The following is a 21079-nucleotide window of genomic DNA, read 5'->3' as shown; positions in this document are numbered from 1 at the left end:
GAACATTATGAAAGAAACAAAGCATATAGGTTTGATTATTTTTTTTTTTTTTTTTTTTTTTTGTTTAGTAACATGTTTAAAATGATATCCTGATGAGTTCACACCTCAATCCAGAAGATGGCGGTAATGCACTTTGTTTGCAAACTGCCAAAAAAAACACAGATGAAGAAGAAGATCCTCATTGGGAAGTTTTGTGTTGATCTGGTGAACATCTCTGAGCGTTTCTTCCTGTGGTTTTGTCTTCCCGTGGATTACTCTTGGACTGTTTATTCTCTTCGTGATTCTTTGCTGCCTGTCCTGTTTTCTATTGTGGACTGATTTATGTAAGTTTGCTGCCCTAAACTTATGCCTGTTTTCGGATTACGAGTTGCATTGTCGTTGTGTTTGTTTAAAGCGCAAAAAAAAAAAAAAAAAACTCCACATATCATTTTGGTGGATTAAGTCTGTAGAAATCTCGTTTAAATGTGTTTAGCTTTAATTTTGATGTTAATGTATGTTTATAGCCATATCTGTGACCTGTGTATTATGAATAGCAGAGGGAGGACGTTAATTAATGTTTCTTTTCTCATACATCCTTCAGCAGAAAGACTGAATCTCTCTCTCTGTGTGTGTGTGTGTGTGTGTGTGTGTGTGTGTGTGTGTGTGTTTATTGTCTCTAGGGCTGCACGATATTAGGAAAAAATGACTTTGCGTTATTTTATTTTTCTGCGATATGAAAACAATTTCACCAGATGACTTGAATCTCTATTTGGAAAGAATGATTCATTCTAGAATGACTGGGATGATTTTGTAATGAAGTAAATCTGCATAGAAAGTAAAAAATTACAAGCATAGATAAATACAATAGAACAAAGATATAAATATCTTTTTTACCCAGGTAAATCTAACTGTATTCAGGTACAGTCACATTGAATAATCAAATGTAAAATAACACTGTATATAGTCTTCACTGTATAAATGAAATATAATTAATTTAATTATCTTTGTTAAAGGTACACCGTGTAGGAATTTCTCCCATCTAGCGGTGAAATTGTATTTTGCATTCAAACGAATAGTGCTCTCTAGCGCCTCGATTTTTCAAATCCGTGTTGCAACTACGGTAGCCGTTATGTACCAAAAAGCTATGACAACATGTAGGCATGAAATGCAACCATCAAACATAGCCTGTGATGCTATTCATCAAAGAGCCTGTTTAGCTTTTAACTATACATGTTCTATTATGTTGCCTATATAATAAAGTAGGGCTGCCCCCGACTAAAAATATTCCTAGTCGACTAACACTCCTGCATTTTAGCTATTAGTCGAATAATCGTTCATTTATGATATTAATATAAAACTTGCGTATATACAAGGAAAGGTATAGTCCAAGTTGAAGTTTAACACTTCCATATGACAGAAAATGCTAAAGCACGATATTAGCGCATTCAAAATGAAAAATAAGCGCTTAAAACAGAATAGTAAAGCGTTTAAAGTAGGGCTGTGTTGAAAAAATCGATTCACCAATTCTGAATCGATTTTCATATTAATTTCTAAAGATCGATCCATAACTCAGAGGATCGATTTAATAATAGGCTTACATTTTCCCCGTGAACTTTAACTTGCCGCGACTGGAGATCGCTGATAAGCGCATCGAAAGGCTTTCACTCAGCGCGCACATTGTTACGACAACGGGCTTTGAGTGAGTCATTAAACCGTTCATTCAACGAACACGTTCAAAAAAGCTGATTCATTAAAAGAGATGTAATGAAACAAGGTGTTAATTATTTTTAACTTTGAGTTCCACTTCTCAAGGCTCAGCTGAGCAGCAATGCGTCGCATGGGTAACTCTGAAGCTGATGCTTCACTTATTAGAGACCAATAGCCTATTGATTCAATGCGTGACTCGCTGATTTTATTTCCCCGCGGCTTCCTCGCGCTGTGGAATGCTGACCAGCGCTGCTCCTGACGCGCATTTATGGTAAATACCCGTGACGTGAACGTTAAAAGGATGATACGGCAAATATTTCGCTTTCCTTTGACTCGGCAAACTTTTTTCACGAATACATATGACTTCAAAGACAGACGCAGGTAATCGCACGCGCTCTGCCGATCTCTCTCATTCACTGTCTGTGCGAAGCCTCTGTAGGCTACACATCACCATGATAAACTGTCTTGTTTGTTATCATTATGAACTTGTTTAACATTCAATACACATGCATGAAGTTCAAAACAAGAAGGGTATAGCCTTATAAAAAAACGTGAATATCGCGGTTGCTGCGGTTACTTGCAATCCTCTGCGGTTGACTTGTCAGTAGCGCGGTACTACAAGATTGCGGTAATCGCGACAGCCCTCTGCTGCTGATATACCTCTGCGTCCTCTGTCGTCTACACCAGTGCAAGTTTGTGAAAGCAGTTGTATCAACACTCTGGAAGGGGGATTGCTCTTTACAACCATCAATACTCCATTAATTTGCAGTTGAATGTCTATAATAATAGTATTAATATGTTGCATAACTACAGTCGTGTAATTCAAGTAACACCTGAAAAAAAAAAAAATGCTTTTTTCAAAAACACTTATCTAAATCTCAAAGATCGGATCAGATCGAATCAAATCGAATAATGATAATCGATTCAAGATCTTGAGAATCGGAATCGAATCGATTCTTGAAATTTGAATCGAAACCCAGCCCTAGTTTGAAGTATACAGCGCTTACGACACGTTATAGGCTAATTATAACATAAAAACAGCAATCAGACTGCCTGTGCATTTTAATAATTTATTATCAAAAATACAAACTGTTACATGTCCAAAAAAATAAACAGTTTTGAATAAAATAAAATTCGTTCTTTAAAATAAATTAAATAAACGTATTAGTAACTTAGTCCTAGTACAAAACAAGGCAAAAAAACAACAACAAATATATACTGTAGCAAAAACGCTGTTTGGTATAAAAATACAGTGGAAAAATAAATTAATATAATTTTTATATTGTTCAAAAGGAAAATTAACAAAAACTAACCATTTAATAAATGCACATCGCACAACGCCAAAACTTAGAATAAAAAAGAAGGCGGCAAACAAATCAACAGCCTAAGTATTTGAGTAAATTGTTTAGAATAACTAGGCTATATTTAAGACAAAATGTGGAACAAATAGGCTAATTTAAAGAACACTAATACAAATAAAAAATATCAGAGCAAAGCCGCAAACTGCCATTAAGATGACGGATGAGTCTTGACCTGAAACAACAAATTGCAAACATCAGACTAATTTTTCTTACGGAATAAAAAACAACTTCTGCATTATATAAAAACGAATGAATAAAAATAATATTTATTTATTTGTATAGCCATATTTTATTTTAGCCAATTATTTTATATATTATAAAAATACCTGTTTTTTTTTTATATATAGCTTAACGGATAGCAAACAGAAACACTACAAAAGGAAATTAAGCATTCTTAGCTTTCAATTCGATTTTTTTTTTTTTTCATATTATGTAAGAGGAACACCAGCTTGTCCACATTGTTGGGAAGAAGGGAGCTTCTCGACTTGTTCACAATGAAGCCGGCCTTTGAAAAGATGCGCTCTGATGGAGTGGATGTGGAAGGGATACAGTGGAGGCGTTTAGCTGCTTTAGCGAGCTTTGGATATCGATGTTAATTTTTTTTGCCACCCTGCCAATGGTCCTGAATCAACCTTTGTTTTATCTGCCAAGTACATTTTCCCACAAGTGCGCTTTGGTATACCGCGAGGCACGAGATCTCGTTGATCTCTCGTTGCTTTGATGTCATGTCATACACTGACTGCGCAGCCCCTGATTGCGTAATATTTTCACGTGATTTTTTTTGCGACTAACTGACTAATAAAAATGTATTCGACCAAGCCCTTCTCATATCGACTAACATTTAGTCGACTATTTGGGGGCAGCCCTATAAAGTACACAACCAAGCAATGAAAAAAAGCTTGTAATTTAGACCGTAACATTGACTTACCTGTCGAGAAGAGAGCAGGCAACTTCAGCGTCCCTTTCGTAGTGTTTCTCCTTCTTTAGCTCTTTCCACCTGGAAAAAGCTATCCCGACATTAACACCTGCCAGTCACATTTCCTTTTACGTTAAATTTTTGGCGACAAGGATTCCTTCTCCTGTGGCTCGGCATACCCATGGTCCTGCATTATAAAGTATCGTGCAGTGCAGCCTTTCAAATTTGCCGGGTCAGTGACAAGCGCCTATCACGATACTATTGGAGAGCTCAGCTGGTTTCAGTCACGTGACCCTGGCTCTGAACGAAAATGCGCTGGTTATGCGTTTAGGTAGGCTAACGTTAGTGCTTTTTGTCCCTCTCTGCTATTATAGTTTTTCAAGATGGCTGAACCACATGGAATCCTCCATGGACTTACCCGTCCCATGTAAATAAAGATAAGAAATTCTTCGCTTACGAGGATAAGTCAGATAATTGGCAGAGGTCATTCCACACCAATGAATAAAGACATTGATTTTAGCTAATAAAGTACTTAAACTACACAGTGTACCTTTAAAACAGCAAAAGTCATTTTCTCTTTCTTTTTTGATGTTTGATTGACATTGGTGACAAACAGCTGCGATTTATATTATAGGGTTTAATATTAAGACGAATGCACGTTTTAATTTGTTTTGCAATCTTATGATAAACAAACTATTAAAAAAGTGCGAACACAGTATATTAGCTTTCCAGTGGCTCCTAAAGCTAAGGAAACTAATTTTTAAAATATTCAATGGGGTAGCCTATACCCGTCAAGTGAATTTTTAAGACAACGGTTTAACTTTGAAGAAAATGCCTGTACTTTTTGTCAAGTTGACAGAGACAACTGATCATCTTTTTTTTTTCTTTTGTTATCTTTCTTTCAAAATACTTTTTGGGAAAATATGTCTTATTGGTTGGAATCAAAGATTCACTCACTGCCTACTTTTGCTAAACATATGTTTGGAATGCTGTTGGACGAGAAAAGAAGTGAATTTCTTATTAATGTAATGTTGATACTGGGCAAATTTTTCATTCATAAGTCCAAATGTATGAAGACGAAACCTTATTTTTCTGTATTTAAAAGAGACTTGATTTCTAATTTCTTTCCAGCGTTGGAATGTATGAAAAGTAAAAAGGCCCAGAAATTGGCTGGAATAATAAGAGACCTTGAGCTCTTAAAAGAGGAATAAAGAGACCCCTTTGTATTTTTATTTTATATTAATATATTTATTTATTTATTTTTATTTGTTATTATTATTTTATTTTACTGTAACTGATATGGGCCTTGCTTAATACTCATTTACCTGTATTTACCAATGCCATTGTAGATGTATATTATTTTTTTGTTCTGTTCTTGGTGTTCAATAATAAAAAAGAAAAAGCGTGTGCGCTGGTTCATGTGTTTGTGTGACGTCTGCTCTCCAGCGTTCATGTGATTCTGCGATCGCTGGGTTCGTTTTAACCAGTCCCTTTGTTTGGTTTGCTTCCAGTACATTTACTTTAGGCTACTTGGTTTTCTGTGCATTTTTCCATAAATATTGTTTAAATTCATTTTTGTTAGTTGTATTTGGTTTGTTTCGTTAAATTAGTTTTTAGTGTTTTTGCTTTATCTCTTTTGTTTTGCTCTGTTTTAATGTGATTTGAGTATGAAAGTGGGGTGAATATCTACCCAGTTTTGGTGCCCAAATTCTGAACCTCAGTGTATGATATCATGATTCTCTGATAATTTAAATGTTTTGTCATTTTGTTTCTTTCCATTTGGAAAATCAAGTCTTACACTAGTCTAAATGATAAATCCAGTTTGAGATTTGTGCTGGCTACTGTATAGAGGCAACCAGGGCACTGTTCAGACTTCATCAAAGAATTTACTGATTTTATATCAGAGTTACTGGCTGCAGATAAAGTAATTGTTGGTGATTTTATGTGGATAATGATGTATTTTTTTAATTTAAAAAATAACCCAAAAAAATTAGAATGTATTCCCAAAATCGTGCAGCCCTATAGTTTCTCTTGATATCAGCATGTTCACAGCTGTTTATTTTTATATTTTTTATTTACAGGGACCAGATGCCACTGAGGAGTCCTTCTGACTTCAACATTCACATGAGTTATGTACATGAACATGGTCAAATGAAAAATCAAACACCTTGGAAATGACAGGTATGTACTATGTTTCAGGAATGGCACAAAGGTGTGTGACTGTTCAAGTCTCTGTTCAAGATTTTAGCCATGAAAATGTCACAAGTAACAGAAATAAGCACAAATGTCAGAGCATGTTAGAACACCTCCAGGGCCCGAAAACACCTCAGACCCCAGAGGGTTAACGCACGTTTTTTAAATAATATCCACATATCATTTTGGTGGATTGAGTCTGTGGAAATGTCATTTAAGTGTGTTTAGTTTTCATTTTGATATAAATGTATGTTTTTAGCCATATCTGTGACCTGTGTATTAGAAGAATTGCAGTTATTGTTTGGGAGGATGGTAATTAATGTGTCTTTTCTAATGAATCCTTCAGCAGAAAGACAGTGAATCTGAAGGTGTGTGTGTTAATTGTCTGTCCTCTGTCAATAAACTGGTTCATTTGTGTTGCTGAGGAAATTTGCTCAATTTGCCTCAATTCTTCTTGGCATAGATTCAACAAGGTGCTGGAAGCATTCCTCAGGGAGTTTGGTCCATATTGACATGATGGCATCACACAGTTGCCGCAGATTTGTCGGCTGCACATCCATGATGCGAATCTCCCGTTCCACCACATCCCAAAGATGCTCTATTGGGTTGAGATCTGGTGACTGTGGAGGCCATTTTAGTACAGTGAACTCATTGTCATGTTCAAGAAACCAATTTGAAATGATTAGAGCTTTGTGACATGGTGGAAGTAGCCATCAGAGGATGGGAACATGGTGGCCATAAAGGGATGGACATGGTCAGAAACAATGCTCAGGTAGGCCGTGGCATTTAAACGATGCCCAATTGGCACTAAGGGGCCTAAAGTGTACCAGGAAAACATCCCCCACACCATTACACCACCACCACCAGCCTGCACAGTGGTAACAAGGCATCTCAACAGAAATCGAGACTCATCAGACCAGGCAACATTTTTCCAGTCTTCAACTGTTCAATTTTGGTGAGCTCTTGCAAATTGTAGCCTCTTTTTCCTATTTGTAGTGGAGATGAGTGGTACCCGGTGGGGTCTTCTGCTGTTGTAGCCCATCCGCCTCAAGGTTGTGCGTGTTGTGGCTTCACAAATGCTTTGCTGCATACCTCGGTTGTAACGAGTGGTTATTTCAGTCACTGTTGCCCTTCTATCAGCTCGAACCAGTCTGGCCATTCTCCTCTGACCTCTGGCATCAACAAGGCATTTCCGCCCACAGAACTGCCGCTCACTGGATGTTTTTTCTTTTTCGGACCATTCTCTGTAAACCCTAGAGATGGTTGTGCGTGAAAATCCCAGTAGATTAGCAGTTTCTGAAATACTCAGACCAGCCCTTCTGGCACCAACAATCATGCCACGTTCAAAGTCACTCAAATCAACTTTCTTCCCCATACTGATGCTCGGTTTGAACTGCAGGAGATTGTCTTGACCATGTCTACATGCCTAAATGCACTGAGTTGCCGCCATGTGATTGGCTGCTTAGAAATTAAGTGTTAACGAGCAGTTGGACAGGTGTTGCTATTCGGTACCTGGAGAAGCGTTGTTTCCAATCGGGCCAATCCTCCGGTTTAGCGAAGTTAAGCTGCTCCGGCGCCGAAAACTTTGCAATGTTGGGCGGTTTTCTCCAGTGAAAACTAATCTCCGAGTAACTAATCTTCAAATGTAGGCGTGTCGCGCGCTCATAATGTAAGAGACGATGGTGTGACCACAACATTGCCCAACATCAAATGGCAAATGTAATGAAAGCGGAACGAAACTGAGCTACTCGTTATTGTGTGGTTGACGGACCGTTTATCAGTTTGGACCAATGCAGCGCGAGCCGATCTTGATCAAGCTACACAGCGAAATCCAGTAAAGAAAAAATAATAATTTACCACTGAAATAATAACATCGCTGCGAGATCCAGTGAGAAACATTCACATTTCTCCGTTATTAACGGATCAAACAGCGCTGATGTGGAAACCAGGAAGAAACATTGTGCCATGAATGAACTATTCAGTGTCCACAGATCAGCAACATTCACCATGGATTTACTGTAGTAACACTACTAACCACTACTAACCACGTCAGCTTTTAACACGGAGGGTGTTTGGATTTCGCGTTCAGCCATCGCATGATTGTGCATGCCACAGACGGAGCTTCAGAGTTCCGTCTTTTGTGTTCCGTCAATATTACGTTATTAACACGACTAACTGTAACCATGGGAGTTTGGCAGGAATAGTAGGCTATAATGCTTTCAAGTAACATTACGTCGGTTTTATTTCGACATTATGAATACAATTGCTGCCCTCAAATGTTAATCTGAACTAAAATAAACTTTTGTTTATAACTACTACAATATTACATTTCATTTTGTCCAAAGAGCTGTTTTGTTTTATACGCTCCTAAGAAGAGTCAAGTATAGCTCCATCATTGCTCAAAGTAAAAAAATATCATACCTTATGATGTTAGTTTTAATAAAAATTTAATTTAAAAGAATGAATTCAAGGAAATTTCTCTGGCATTTCTTTCTTTTTTGCTGTATCGAAAACGTACCGAACCGTGACACTAAGGGTTTTAAGATCGAAATCGATCGATTTTTTTTTTTTTTCCAATCGATCGAATCAAAAAATGGAATCGTCGATGCTGCCACGCCCCCATGTCACGTCCGGTCGGCGTGCCAAGCGGGAAAAAAACACGCGTGTTGAAAAGCTGCGAGTCTATGGTCAACCTCCTCTAACTTAGCTACAGCCATTCAAAAGATAGCATGGCAACTGCAGATGCAAGAGACCCATTGACAGAACTTGAACCCCCTTCTCTTTCATGGAAGTCGCAGGTGTGTACGTTTTTTGGATTTCCAGTGAGTTATGTTGACAACGTTCGCGCTTCAAAAAAGCCACAGTTTACTTTGCAGACATCCCAAGTCTCGCGGGAGTTCCTGGAGTCTCCCGCATATTGATAGCGGCTCCCTGATGCCCGCAAATTTGTTAAAATCTCCCGGAATCTAGAGTGAGCGAGCGAGCAAGAGGGCGCAATCGCGCATGCGAGACAGAAAAAACTGTGCTCCAAACCGTATAGCGCGCGCACGGGAGAGAGTGAGAGATCTTGCGTATGTGCCTCATGAAGCGCATGTAAGACAGAGAGCATCCTGATTGGCCGGTTTCGGCTTTAAAAAAATAAATGTAAAAATCGAGAATCGAATCGAACCGTGACCTTAGAATCGAAAATTTAATCGAATCGAGGATTTGGAGAATCGTGACACCCCTAGACACAAGTGTATAGTTAGAACCGAACCGTGAACTTTGTGAACCGTTACACCCCTAATATATATATATATATATATATATATATATATATATATATATATATATATATATATATATATATATAATTTATATATATATAATTTATATAGTTAGATACCAATCATAAGAGCTGTGATATTTTGACTAAACAAGATGACAAAACTAACCTTTGGTACAACATAAAATATGTTATTTGATAAACAGATCTCACTTGTTTTCTGTTATGAAATCAGGGTTCACTTGAAAATTCACATTTATCCTCCAGAACTCATTCTAATAACATATCTTTAATGATTCAGACCCGATGGAAGTGAAAGAGCAAAGACAAGAACTGAAGTTAAAGGTGATGATGCTGTAGTCTGTTTCAGCCTGTTGACACCAATAAAACAATTTAATGTGCCAATTTACTGAAGATCTCAGACATCACCATAATGAATGAGCTGAAAACAGGGAACTTTTGGAGACAAAGAGATTTTTCAGCTGCTCAGTTAAACATGATGGCCCTGTACTTTTTAAATGCAGATTGGATAAAAACACAGTGATCACAGTTCACACCTGCAGTGAAGCCCCTCCCACAACAATTCACCAATAAATACTGGGAATATTCCCATCATCCTACAAGAGAAGGACAAACTCCAGGAGTAGCAGCTGAAATCTGTGTGACTGTTAAAGATGGAGTTTATAAAAGAGGAGATTGAAGACATGAGTGATCCAGAACCATCCAGAATAAAACATGAAGCTACAGAGGAACAAATAGGTTGGTGTCCTTTCTTGATTCTTCATTGTTGACTGTGTTGTGGCAAAACTTCTGTTAAACATCATCACTGCGTAAGAGACATTCAGAGTCTAATTAATAAAAAGAGGTATTTTATTCTTGCAAGAATAGGTTCAGTCCCAAACACACAGAAGTTCAATCTGTGCGAGGAGTGACACAGATGCATGAGCAGAAGGGGGGTTCTTATAGCATTTTCAAGGACCTTTCCTTCTAAGTTTACACTATGATATGGGCTGTTATGTCTTTTAAGGGCATGACTGCAACTTCCAGGTGCCTCAGTCCCTCTCAGGCCTTAACTTAATACAGAAATGCACTGGTCAACACTGACCAGTCCCTAAGGTCAAAAGGTCTCCTCCCATCTGCTCCTGAGCATCACCCCAAGCACGTACACAGACATTTTAGTTCATGTTATAGGATCATCAGGAGCCACATGGCTCAGATTCACCTAGTACAATTTACTACTGATCAATGTAAGATTAAAGTTGCACCCACAATTCCCCTCTTTTTATCATTCAGATTACTCATAATCACAATAATAAACAAAAAAGAACGAATTTTAAGTCTTATATCACACTTATACTCTTCATCTCTGATTTTCGCATAAATGATCACTCTTCTTAAACATTTGTGAAATATTATTTGGAAAAGGAAAAAGCTTAGGCTGTTTTGTGGGGATAGTCCCTTAAGTATCAAGTCAAGTCAAGTCAAGTCACCTTTATTTATATAGCGCTTTGACAGAACATTTAGAGTATTTTTTGGAAGTCCAAGTAATCACGCCGGTCTTAAGACGAGTAGTTGAGGATCAGTGCCGTCCACCATAGAGAGTCCATATCGCCCGTGTTGAGTCGGGCAAGCAAGGAATGAGCACTGGAATGAGCAAGCAAGTAAAGATTTTATTCGAAGCCGGGCTGAATGAATAAGCACTGTTATTGCACTCCTGACCTAGATCAGACCCTCAGTCACCTCAGAATAACAAGAAAAAGCTTACAGATTAATAGGAATACAAAATCATCAATCCAAACATAATTAATAAAAGTAGAATAAAATCCCTCATTTCAAACCCTGTCCTTGTACGCCACCTCGTAACACGGATGACCGCTGTTTGTAACCTTCTTTAAATCGTATGCCCTTAATCTTTCTCAGAAAATAAACAAATAGAAGAAAAACAAACAGAACATACATTTAACACATCTCACTGTAGCTTCCGCTACCTGTATCGTCGCATAATTTTGTTCATCCTTTGGATAGACTGTCATTTTCACCAATTGAACAGACAGCAGGTTTCACCTGTCTCTGTAATCATATTCACCCATGAATAACAAAATTATCAGAATAACACACACAATCCTAACTCCTACCATTAAGCTTTCCCATTAATCCATGCCCATCTCCATATATCACCTAATTCAATTTAGTAAGCTCTGTTGAACGCTGTTTAACGAATCTAACCAGAGAAGTCTTATAATTTTATCCATTCCTCTAACCAAATTAGTTGTTCAAAATTAACTCTAATATCTCTAATACGGACACATCAATCAATAGATTTTTTACATTTACAATCAAATCCATACCAAGTTTGATTCAATCATCAAAAATCATCAAAAATCATCACAAAAACAGATTCTTCTGTTAAACTTAAACCATCAGTTGGCAGTTGGTTCCTCCAGGTGTGTTGATCATCTCGTTCACCCCACGGACGTTCCGTGTTCGCCAGGGTGACACTTTGCGTGCCGTTGCAATGGTCTTTCCCTCGTAGGCGAGGCAGACAGTTACTAGCACAGTCTTCTTTAAACCTCACTTTATGCTCTATTGGATGGTTGAGGCCTGTTGGTGTTGTCTAAGGTGAGAGGCTTGGACCCAGGTGTCAAACTCTCCAACCATTTTCTGATCCTTACAAGGTTTTCCCTTAAATCACGACCGCACCCCCACTGGAATGAACCATTTCTTGCCTGCTGTTAGGGGTGTAACGATACACAAAATTGACGGTTCGGTTTGGTTCGATTCGGTTCGGTTTAGAAAGCTAAAATTGCATTTTTTTTGCTTTTTTTTTTTAAACAGTGGTTTAATGAAAAAATTGTCTTTGTCTTTAAATTAATTCAATTACAATTAAACGTTTCACAAGGATTAAAAAAAAATCTGCTAAATCTGTAAACTATATAGGGAGCCGCACATTACTATAACATTAAAGGTTGTAGCCTAGACTTTTAACCTAAATTCAGAAGCTATTTATTTTTTAGATATAATAATCAACACACAACACATTGTATGAAAACATGTAAACTGAACATAAGGCAGTTTTTGCATTAACTTGTGTTTTTACTCTAATTTGTTATTGAAATATAATACTTTACACAGTTTTCATTTTCATGAAAGATATTTTAAACATACATTAAATAATCAAGATATCATTAACAGGTTAAGTAAAATATAATATATAGGCTAACATGGTGCATTTATTTAGTGCAAGAGTTCATTTATAGGAACCATTTATAGGAAGTTGTGGACACTGAATCACTTGCCTGTTGAGGTAAATATAATCCTAGTGACAAGCTATGCTGTTTTATTGACGTCTTTCCGCTGCTGAAACACTGATTGAGCGATTACACGAGTTATGATATGCCTTTCAGTAAGTATACTGCATCTTTCAACATACCTTCAGGTGTCCATTCTGTAACTGAGGAAGAGATGATCGCGTTAACCCGCGCGCCGCACTGCCGTTTGAAATGAGGAGCTTAGTAGGCATACAGCGATCTGTCACGCCACATCAAAGAGCGCCAAAACGCCATTTATTGTTTGAATTTCGTGATCAAATAGACAGAATTTGAAAGATTACACCTGGCTTATTATCGAAAGTAACAAAACACGGAGCTTGTTATTTGGTGTTAATGGTGGTTAGCTACAAAACTGAATTCGTTGTGTACTGTACACAAGACATGAGGTCCATTGAGCCGGGCGGGGCGGGGCCGGGGTAGCAGGGGGCGCGGAGGGGCGTGTTCGGTACGCAATGAGAGTATCGCGATTCGAATCGTGTGTTCTGTATCGCGGTTTTTCGGTTCGGTTCGAATATCGTTACACCCCTACCTGCTGTCACCTGTGAATGGAGACCTTAAGTACTTTGTTAGTGACCGCTTGTCTAGCCGCTCGTCCCTTTTGGTGTGACCTGTGGAATCAACAACCTGAAACATTATCACCGGATAATTTCTTGCTCACTTAATAGCACTCAGGGTCCTTTTCCCCTGAAAAACACTCAACCCACTTTGGTCATGTCCACAACACAATATTTATATATTTGGAACAGAATCAGTTCTGTTTTCTGCAATCCATCCTGACATTCTACAAAAAGAAAATCTTAAGTTATGCGCTGCGCAGGTGTGGCACCTTTCTGCTACAATAATAACCCAGCCCAGGATAATTAGCCAAATTCATCCATAGCCATCATTTTATTGGGCACATTCTGCCCTGTATCAAAAGTCTTCATGATCTGTAGAGAAAAACAAATGTCGAGGTTATTTTCAGATAGTAAAATACACGTAGTTTCTTTTGTCTGCTGTGCTGCCGCGGCCTTCGCTGCTTCATCTGCCCTGGCGTCTCCTGTTGAAACAGTCCTGCAATTTTGTTATCAGCGTGTGCGGCACACTTACAGACAGCAATATTGCCCCACCTGTGCAATGGCTTATAACAAATCTTAACCCCTTAGTAAACCAAATTTGGCAATTGTTACCATCCCCCTTTTGATGCATGACCCAGCTCATGCATCAATTTAAACTAATTTGATTTGCCATCAATACCAACCCAAACGGCGTCCTTCAGCCAAAGTTTGCCCAGACATCTTTCTCTGCCTCTGAAACAAAATATTACACTCTACACTTAAAGCCCAATCTCATCTTCTTATCTAATTATTTTAAGGGCAATGGCCCTGAGTCTCACAGCGAATCCTGCTTTTTCAGGCCTGTTGTTTGGTCTCTCAAGTCAGTCATCTACAAACATTTCCAAAGTCATCAATTGTTTCTATCAGGTTAGGTCGTGCTGTACAGACTTGGTCAATGTCAGTCAATCATTTTTCCCCCTTTGTTCACAATAATCATAAATGTTAAGGGCTCTCTTGATCATTTGAAATTGACTTAGCCAATGCGTCGCTTTGTTGTTGCCGTCAAATGCCCGGACGGCGATCTACGAATTCACAATTCCAATTTACATCAATACTTAAACTGATCCAGAACGTAATTCAAATCAACATCATAAATGACAAAAGTAATTAATACCAGACAGAGCTTGATGACCAATCAGCTTAAAGCTCGTCCTATGTTCTGTATCTTCTTTTCATCGTATTCACTTAAGATTATCGGCTTCTTTAAATTTTGTCATTTGCCTTAACCCATCTGTAATGATAAAACACTTACAGAGGTTAATTACACAATATATTCACTATTCAGGCGGAATATTATTACCCCCAAACTAATACATACCAGACATAAAGTGCTGTCACCATCACACACACTCATACTAGACACACATATGTTTACTGCTCATTCTCAATGTTCACTTTTCTTTATATTATTGCTAAAAGATTTAAATTTCAAATAAGATTTTAAACTCACCATTTTCCTGTAGCTTCTACCTAATTTTACATGGTCTCTTAACCAATTTCAAAGCATGTCTGTTTATTATTCATTAGATTTTTAGACAAGTCAGCTGGGTTGTTTGGGTTCCTTATCATTATTTTTCTTCAGCTTGCTCTAGCAGGCCGATAACAGAAAGACAGACAGAGCACCATCCCTTCCTCCAGTCAAGCAGTCTCTCTCACTATAAACAAATAATCTTTCCAACAGCCTCCTAAGACTGTAACTTAGACTAAATTTAAATTCATTACAATAACTTCGACCATTCACCTTTGTTATCCAGACTTTTCAAATCTATAAAAGCTGTCTTCATCTTTAGCCACCACCATATCTAACGACCTTCAGGAGTTAAAACATATTATTTCACAATCAACACTTCTATACATTTTCTTTTCTTGCCCATGAGGCAGCCAATACATAAAAAGTTTTGCTACTGTCTCCACACGGTCTCAGCCATGGTCTCAGCTGGCTCTTGAAAGCCCATTCCCATTAGCTCTTTATCTTTAATTTTTCTCTTCAGGGTGTTGTCCCCTATTATAATTTCAGATACTTGTCACAATGAAAAACAAGCCATACAATTAATACGGTTTCTGGTGAGTGGTATAGAGGAACTCACGTTTCTGGATCAGACTGCCGTAACTCCTCATCCGCCCTAACGATAAAGGATGCTGCTGGCCTCAGTCATCCGCTCCACTCTCATACCCATCTCACATAAACATCTCCATCAGGAGATGCCCCGTGTCTGCGTGACCCCCCTGCCTTAGGTTGACCTCTGTCTGGCCAAAGAAGGTCTTACCCGTCACTGGGAAAGTCACCTCGTGACACTGGCAACCGCTCTTTCCCAATACCAAATCAGTCGTCTTCAACAAAATCAGTTGTTTTCTGGAGCTTAGAAAAGGCACGTTCAAGAGTCACCAGAGCCATTCCGATTGCCTAATAGTGTTCACACAGGGAGACAGGTTAATAACAGCAGTATTTAATCACTTAAATCCATTAACCATCTTAAAAGCAGAAACCTAGCTGCTTAGATTATACTCAGTTAATTTAGATCACAACCATACATTCAGTGTACTTCATCTGTAGCTGGAGCCATCGGCCCTGAATGGTGGAGACTAAATGAGACAAAGAAGTTACTGGTCCTAAAATAAAATAAAATGTCTTCTATCGTTTAAGATCTGCATTATTATTTTAAAGACTTCTTTAAAGTCATTCAGTTTTACATTTAAAACATTTAAAATACAAATTGCCCTCTCCATGGCAATGATTTCTTTTAACATCTCTGTGTCTATGATTTTCAATTGAAACACTGTGCTTTACTATAAATAGCTTATTATTACTCATGACACACGCTCAGATAACAGCTTTTAGCTGACATTGACTGAGAGAGACTCTGAGACATTCAGGACTGGTACACTGCTCTCTCATATACTTCTAACATCAAACTTTTATCTACCATCTTTTAACTCTATCCCAGCTTAAGGCATCTTTGCCAGAAATTACATGTGTTTTCAAATAAACATAATTTTATAGTTGTCCTTTGCCCATGTCTTAGGGAATTTAGACATTACAAATTTCCACTCAGATTGAGTCTCTGTCGCTCTGGCAGTTTTCAGCCACATCAACATCAGATTCAGATAAGCGAGCTGTTTCATTACAGCCAATAACAAACTTATCTTTTGAAAGCAAAACATCAGCTTCTAGTTCTTTCATGGTCAACCTTTTTTAAGCTGTTTGTTTAATTAGGTGCCTTTCTACACATTTTACATTTAGCACCTGTTAATCCAGTAGCCTACTGCTTCTGCTTATTTGTTCTTGCATAAAAATAATTATTCTAGTTCTCAATAACGTTTCACATTTCTCAATCTCAATTACCATAGTTTAATCTCTGACTTCAAAGTTTTTTTTCTAGGAGTTTATCAATCTCCATTTAGGATTCACACTAACTTTGACAAGGCTACTCTGCATCTTTTGCGGTTATTATAAATCATCTGTGAGATCTGTCTCTCTATATTACCTGAACCCTTTTTAAAATGTTTAATTAAAACACAATCATCCTTTTAGTTACTTTTATATATTTTTCAACTCACATTTGTTTGAGTCATTAATTTTGCATCAAACTGTATTCAATTCACTTATAAAAATTACTATTATAGATCTTTTCTCCAAAATGATTCACTTTAAGACTCCAATCTTTTGACCTTGTTTTTTATCTCTTATTTTTCAGACGAAAAATGTTAATGTCGTCATTTAAACACTGATCTACTTTCAAGCCCACATTATTACCAGAAATGTGTCACTATCACATTTTCAAACATCTTCTCGGTGGGCATTTACAGTTACGTGTTAAATGGTCCTGCTGACCACAATTAAAACACTCTCTGTCGGCTCCAACTTACTGCACACCCTTGAAGCAGTCTGTCCCATTCAGGAATGCCAACAGAGCCACTGATAAGCAGTTCTCTGTATTCTTTTTACAGTCCACCAATGGCAGATATAACAATAGCCAAATCATAATCTTCATCATTATTATTGGCAGAACATTATACATTATTGATTTCCAGAATCTTTGGACATAGCTATCTTTACATTTTACTACTTTGGGATTGTCATCAACAACACTAATTACAGAAAGTACATATCTAACATCCGGAAGCCGGGCTGAATAAGCAAACACTGTTCCTGTACTCCCAGCATAGCTGAACCCTCAGTCACTACTCAGATATTAAATACAGACATTGTCTACAATCATAAATACCAGGATATGCATTCGTTTTTTTTTATAAAACTATAATTTCCAATTCCTTTCATAATAAACGAAGATGGATGGTAAATCCATTCCTTTCACTACCCCATTATAGACCCTTTAGGTTCAAAACACAATGATTGTCAAACTAAAACTAAACATAATTTCAATCTTTATTTTCCCATTAAAAATATAGATTTGTTCCCCATTCTGGTTAAAACATTCTTCATATCATGTTAATCCCTGTCAATCATACAATGCCTTATTTTATTCTAAAACTGACTTTTCATATAATTTAAACAGTTAATTTGACTTCCATAAATTCTGTCAGACATTTTATTTTCATCACATACAGTTTTCTACTATATTTCTTCTCAATCTTTCCATGCCCAGTTCCTTCTGTATCCTCTTATTTATTTTCTCAAACATGCCAGTTCCTTCATTATCTAACCAGTACATGATTGTTTGCACAATCCCCACACAAACATATCTCACACACCAACCTTCTTGTTTTTTTTTCCACTTCCCTCTTCCATCAAGTCTCTCACTTACAGTTCCCTCTATTTCACACAGACAGCCTTATTGCTGCTTGCTACTTCAATCCTTATATAAATTTAATTTCTATAGACATCTAATGTCATGCCTCCCTTTACTGGATGAAGAAGTAAAAACTTTATTTCTCCTGGCAGTTCGACATTTTATCTTCAAGCCAACAATCCATTATCTGTTTACATTTTTTTACACCCATGTTGAACCCAGCCACAACAACCTTTTGTCCCGCTGCCCTGTTCCACTGATTCTCGCACACTCTTAGTCTAGTTGTGTTCAGTGCTCCCTCCCTGGGGAAATCATGCTATTTTATCAGGGTTTTTTTTTTTCAATGTCTAACATACATTTTCCCCCATACTTTTCCTAATTTTACAGAAAACCGGTGTATCAAATTTGGCATGCTTACCCTGAGATTTTCCCATAGTGGCTGTTTCTGTTACTCTGTGGATTTTTCGTTCGACGCTGCGTCTAATAATCTGTTGGACGTCTCCACCAGATCTAGTCACTTCACCCAAGACCAGAAAGGGCGCACTCAGTTCTTCTGGCGACCCGATTAACTCCCAGTAAACTGCTACGTGAAGATCCCTTGATCTGCATGCACGTCACCCTTGGACCTGTCTGCAGAACGCACTTCACGTAGTTAGCCCTACCGTATTAACCCTGTCCCGACCGTAAGTCTCAATTGACCCCAATAAACTGCTGCGCAAGGATCCCCTGAATTACAAAACCGCACCCGTGGCTTGTTTTGTAAAACGCACCTCACGCAGTTAGCCCTATTGCATCAGTACTCTTGACCTACACCACAGAAACGAACAGACACAGCCACCATGGTTTTACTCACAAATTGAAAAATATTTTAGCCCAAAAGAAAATATTTTAGCCGTCTCTTACCAGAGATGTCTTGACTTGCCACGGGTTCGTTTTCACTCAATTCCAGTGGAGTTTCTCCTGGCCCTGATAGCGGTCGGCCCCTCTCTTTGAAATTTACGAGGTAGAGCTGGAACTGCTCAGTCCAGGTGGCCAAACACCGTCCGCTCTCAGGTCCAGAAGGCACATCCAATGAATCCCACTCTTCTGACACCAAATTGTTGTGGCAACTTCTGTTAAACATCATCACTGCGTAAGAGACATTCAGAGTCAAATTAATAAAAAAGAGGTATTTTATTCTTGCAAGAATAGGTTCAGTCCCAAACACACAGAAGTTCAATCTGTGCGAGGAGTGACACAGATGCATGAGCAGAAGGGGGGTTCTTACAGCATTTTCAAGGACCTTTCCTTTTTAGTTTACACTATGATATGGGCTGTTATGTCTTTTAAGGGCATGACTGCAACTTCCAGGCGCCTCAGTCCCTCTCAGGCCTTAACTTAATACAGAAATGCACTGGTCAACACTGACCAGTCCCTAAGGTCAAAAGGTCTCCTCCCATCTGCTCCTGAGCATCACCCCAAGCACGTACACAGACATTTTAGTTCATGTTATAGGATCATCAGGAGCCACATGGCTCAGATTCACCTAGTAAAATTTACTACTGATCAATGTAAGATTAAAATTGCACCCACAACTGCTTTGGTAGATGCAATTTATTAAGCATATGGACGATGATGGAGAAATGCATCCAAATGATCATAACCTTGTATATAGCAGTTGTCAAACATATCTCTGTTGTTTTCTGCTATTAAATAAGGGTTCACTTGAACTGATTCTAACTGTATTTCTGTGTATTCTAGACCAGGTGAGAGTGAAAGAGCAAAGACAAGAACAGAATGAAGTGGAGGAGGAACATCGTAACTTTACAATTCAAAGAACAAAAGTCAAAAAGACGCACACCTGCACTCAGTGTGGAAAGAGTTTAACACGGAAAGGAGACCTTAACACACACATGAGAATTCACACTGGAGAGAAACCGTATACATGCACTCAGTGTGGAAAGAGTTTCATACAGAAAGGACACCTTGACACACACATGAGAATTCACACTGGAGAGAAACTGTATACATGCTCTCAGTGTGGAAAGAGTTTCATACAGAAAGGACACCTTGACATACACATGAGAATTCACACTGGAGAGAAACCGTATACATGCACTCAGTGTGGAAAGAGTTTTTGTCAAGCATCAGCTCTCAGTGTTCATCTGCTCATTCACTCTGGAGAAAAACCATTTAACTGTGATCAGTGTGGTAAAGATTTTATTTCATCATCACAACTAAAACAACACCTGAAAGTTCATTCAGATGAGAGGCCTTATGTGTGTTCTCTCTGTGGAAAGAGTTTTTCAAGACTGAACAGTTTCAAACAGCACCAGAAAACACATGATGGAGTGAGAGATCATGTGTGTTGTGACTGTGGGAAGAGTTTTACTACATCTAGTCATCTGAAACTTCATCAAAAAACTCATACTGGAGAAAAACCTTACAAGTGCTCATTTTGTGACAAGAGTTTCACTCATTCTGGACATCTGAAATCACACGAGCGAGTTCATGAAAAGGCGTACAAATGTACTCAGTGTTGGAAGAGTTTCACACACAAAGGACACCTTAACACACACATGAGAATTCACACTGGAGATAAACCGTATACATGCACTCAGTGTGGAAAGAGTTTTACTCATGAATCAGGTCTCAGTTATCATCTTCGCATTCACTCTGGAGAAAAAAACATTTAACTGTGATCAGTGTGGTAAAGATTAGTTCATCATCAAATCTAAACCAACACCCGAAACTTAATTCAGATGAGAAGCCTTATGTGTGTTCTCTCTGTGGAAAGAGTTTTTCATGGCTGGGCAGTTTTAAACAGCACCAGAAAACACACAATTAAGTGAGAGATCATGTGTGTTGTGACTGTGGGAAGAGCTTTACTGCATCTGGGGCCTCATGTATCAACACTGCGTACGCACAAAAACACGGCGTACGCCAGCTTTCACGTTCACGACCAGATGTACTAACAGTGAAATTAATGTAAGAATGTGCGTT

At 38.1% G+C, this 21079-nt stretch overlaps 1 protein-coding gene across 2 annotated transcripts; it reads left to right on the top strand.

Annotated features, from left to right (window-relative positions):
• Nucleotides 1-98: 98 nt before the first annotated feature.
• Nucleotides 99-20967, top strand: LOC130097319 (oocyte zinc finger protein XlCOF26-like). 2 transcript variants are annotated; one of them, XM_056264119.1, is made up of 4 exons: nucleotides 99-323; nucleotides 9723-9766; nucleotides 9946-10180; nucleotides 19838-20967. In XM_056264119.1, exons 3-4 carry the CDS (start codon nucleotides 10096-10098, stop codon nucleotides 20770-20772), a joined length of 1020 nt encoding a protein of 339 aa, XP_056120094.1. In that variant the 5' UTR covers nucleotides 99-323; nucleotides 9723-9766; nucleotides 9946-10095; the 3' UTR covers nucleotides 20773-20967. The 2 variants fall into 2 exon arrangements, with proteins under 2 accessions (XP_056120094.1, XP_056120093.1); XM_056264118.1 differs by lacking the exon at nucleotides 9723-9766.
• Nucleotides 20968-21079: the final 112 nt, after the last annotated feature.

Source organism: Rhinichthys klamathensis, unplaced genomic scaffold, assembly GCF_029890125.1.
Source record: "Rhinichthys klamathensis goyatoka isolate OS25496 unplaced genomic scaffold, OSU_Roscu_1.1 h1tg000216l_1, whole genome shotgun sequence".
Classification (NCBI taxonomy): domain Eukaryota; kingdom Metazoa; phylum Chordata; class Actinopteri; order Cypriniformes; family Leuciscidae; genus Rhinichthys; species Rhinichthys klamathensis.
This window is presented reverse-complemented; position numbering and strand designations above follow the sequence as displayed.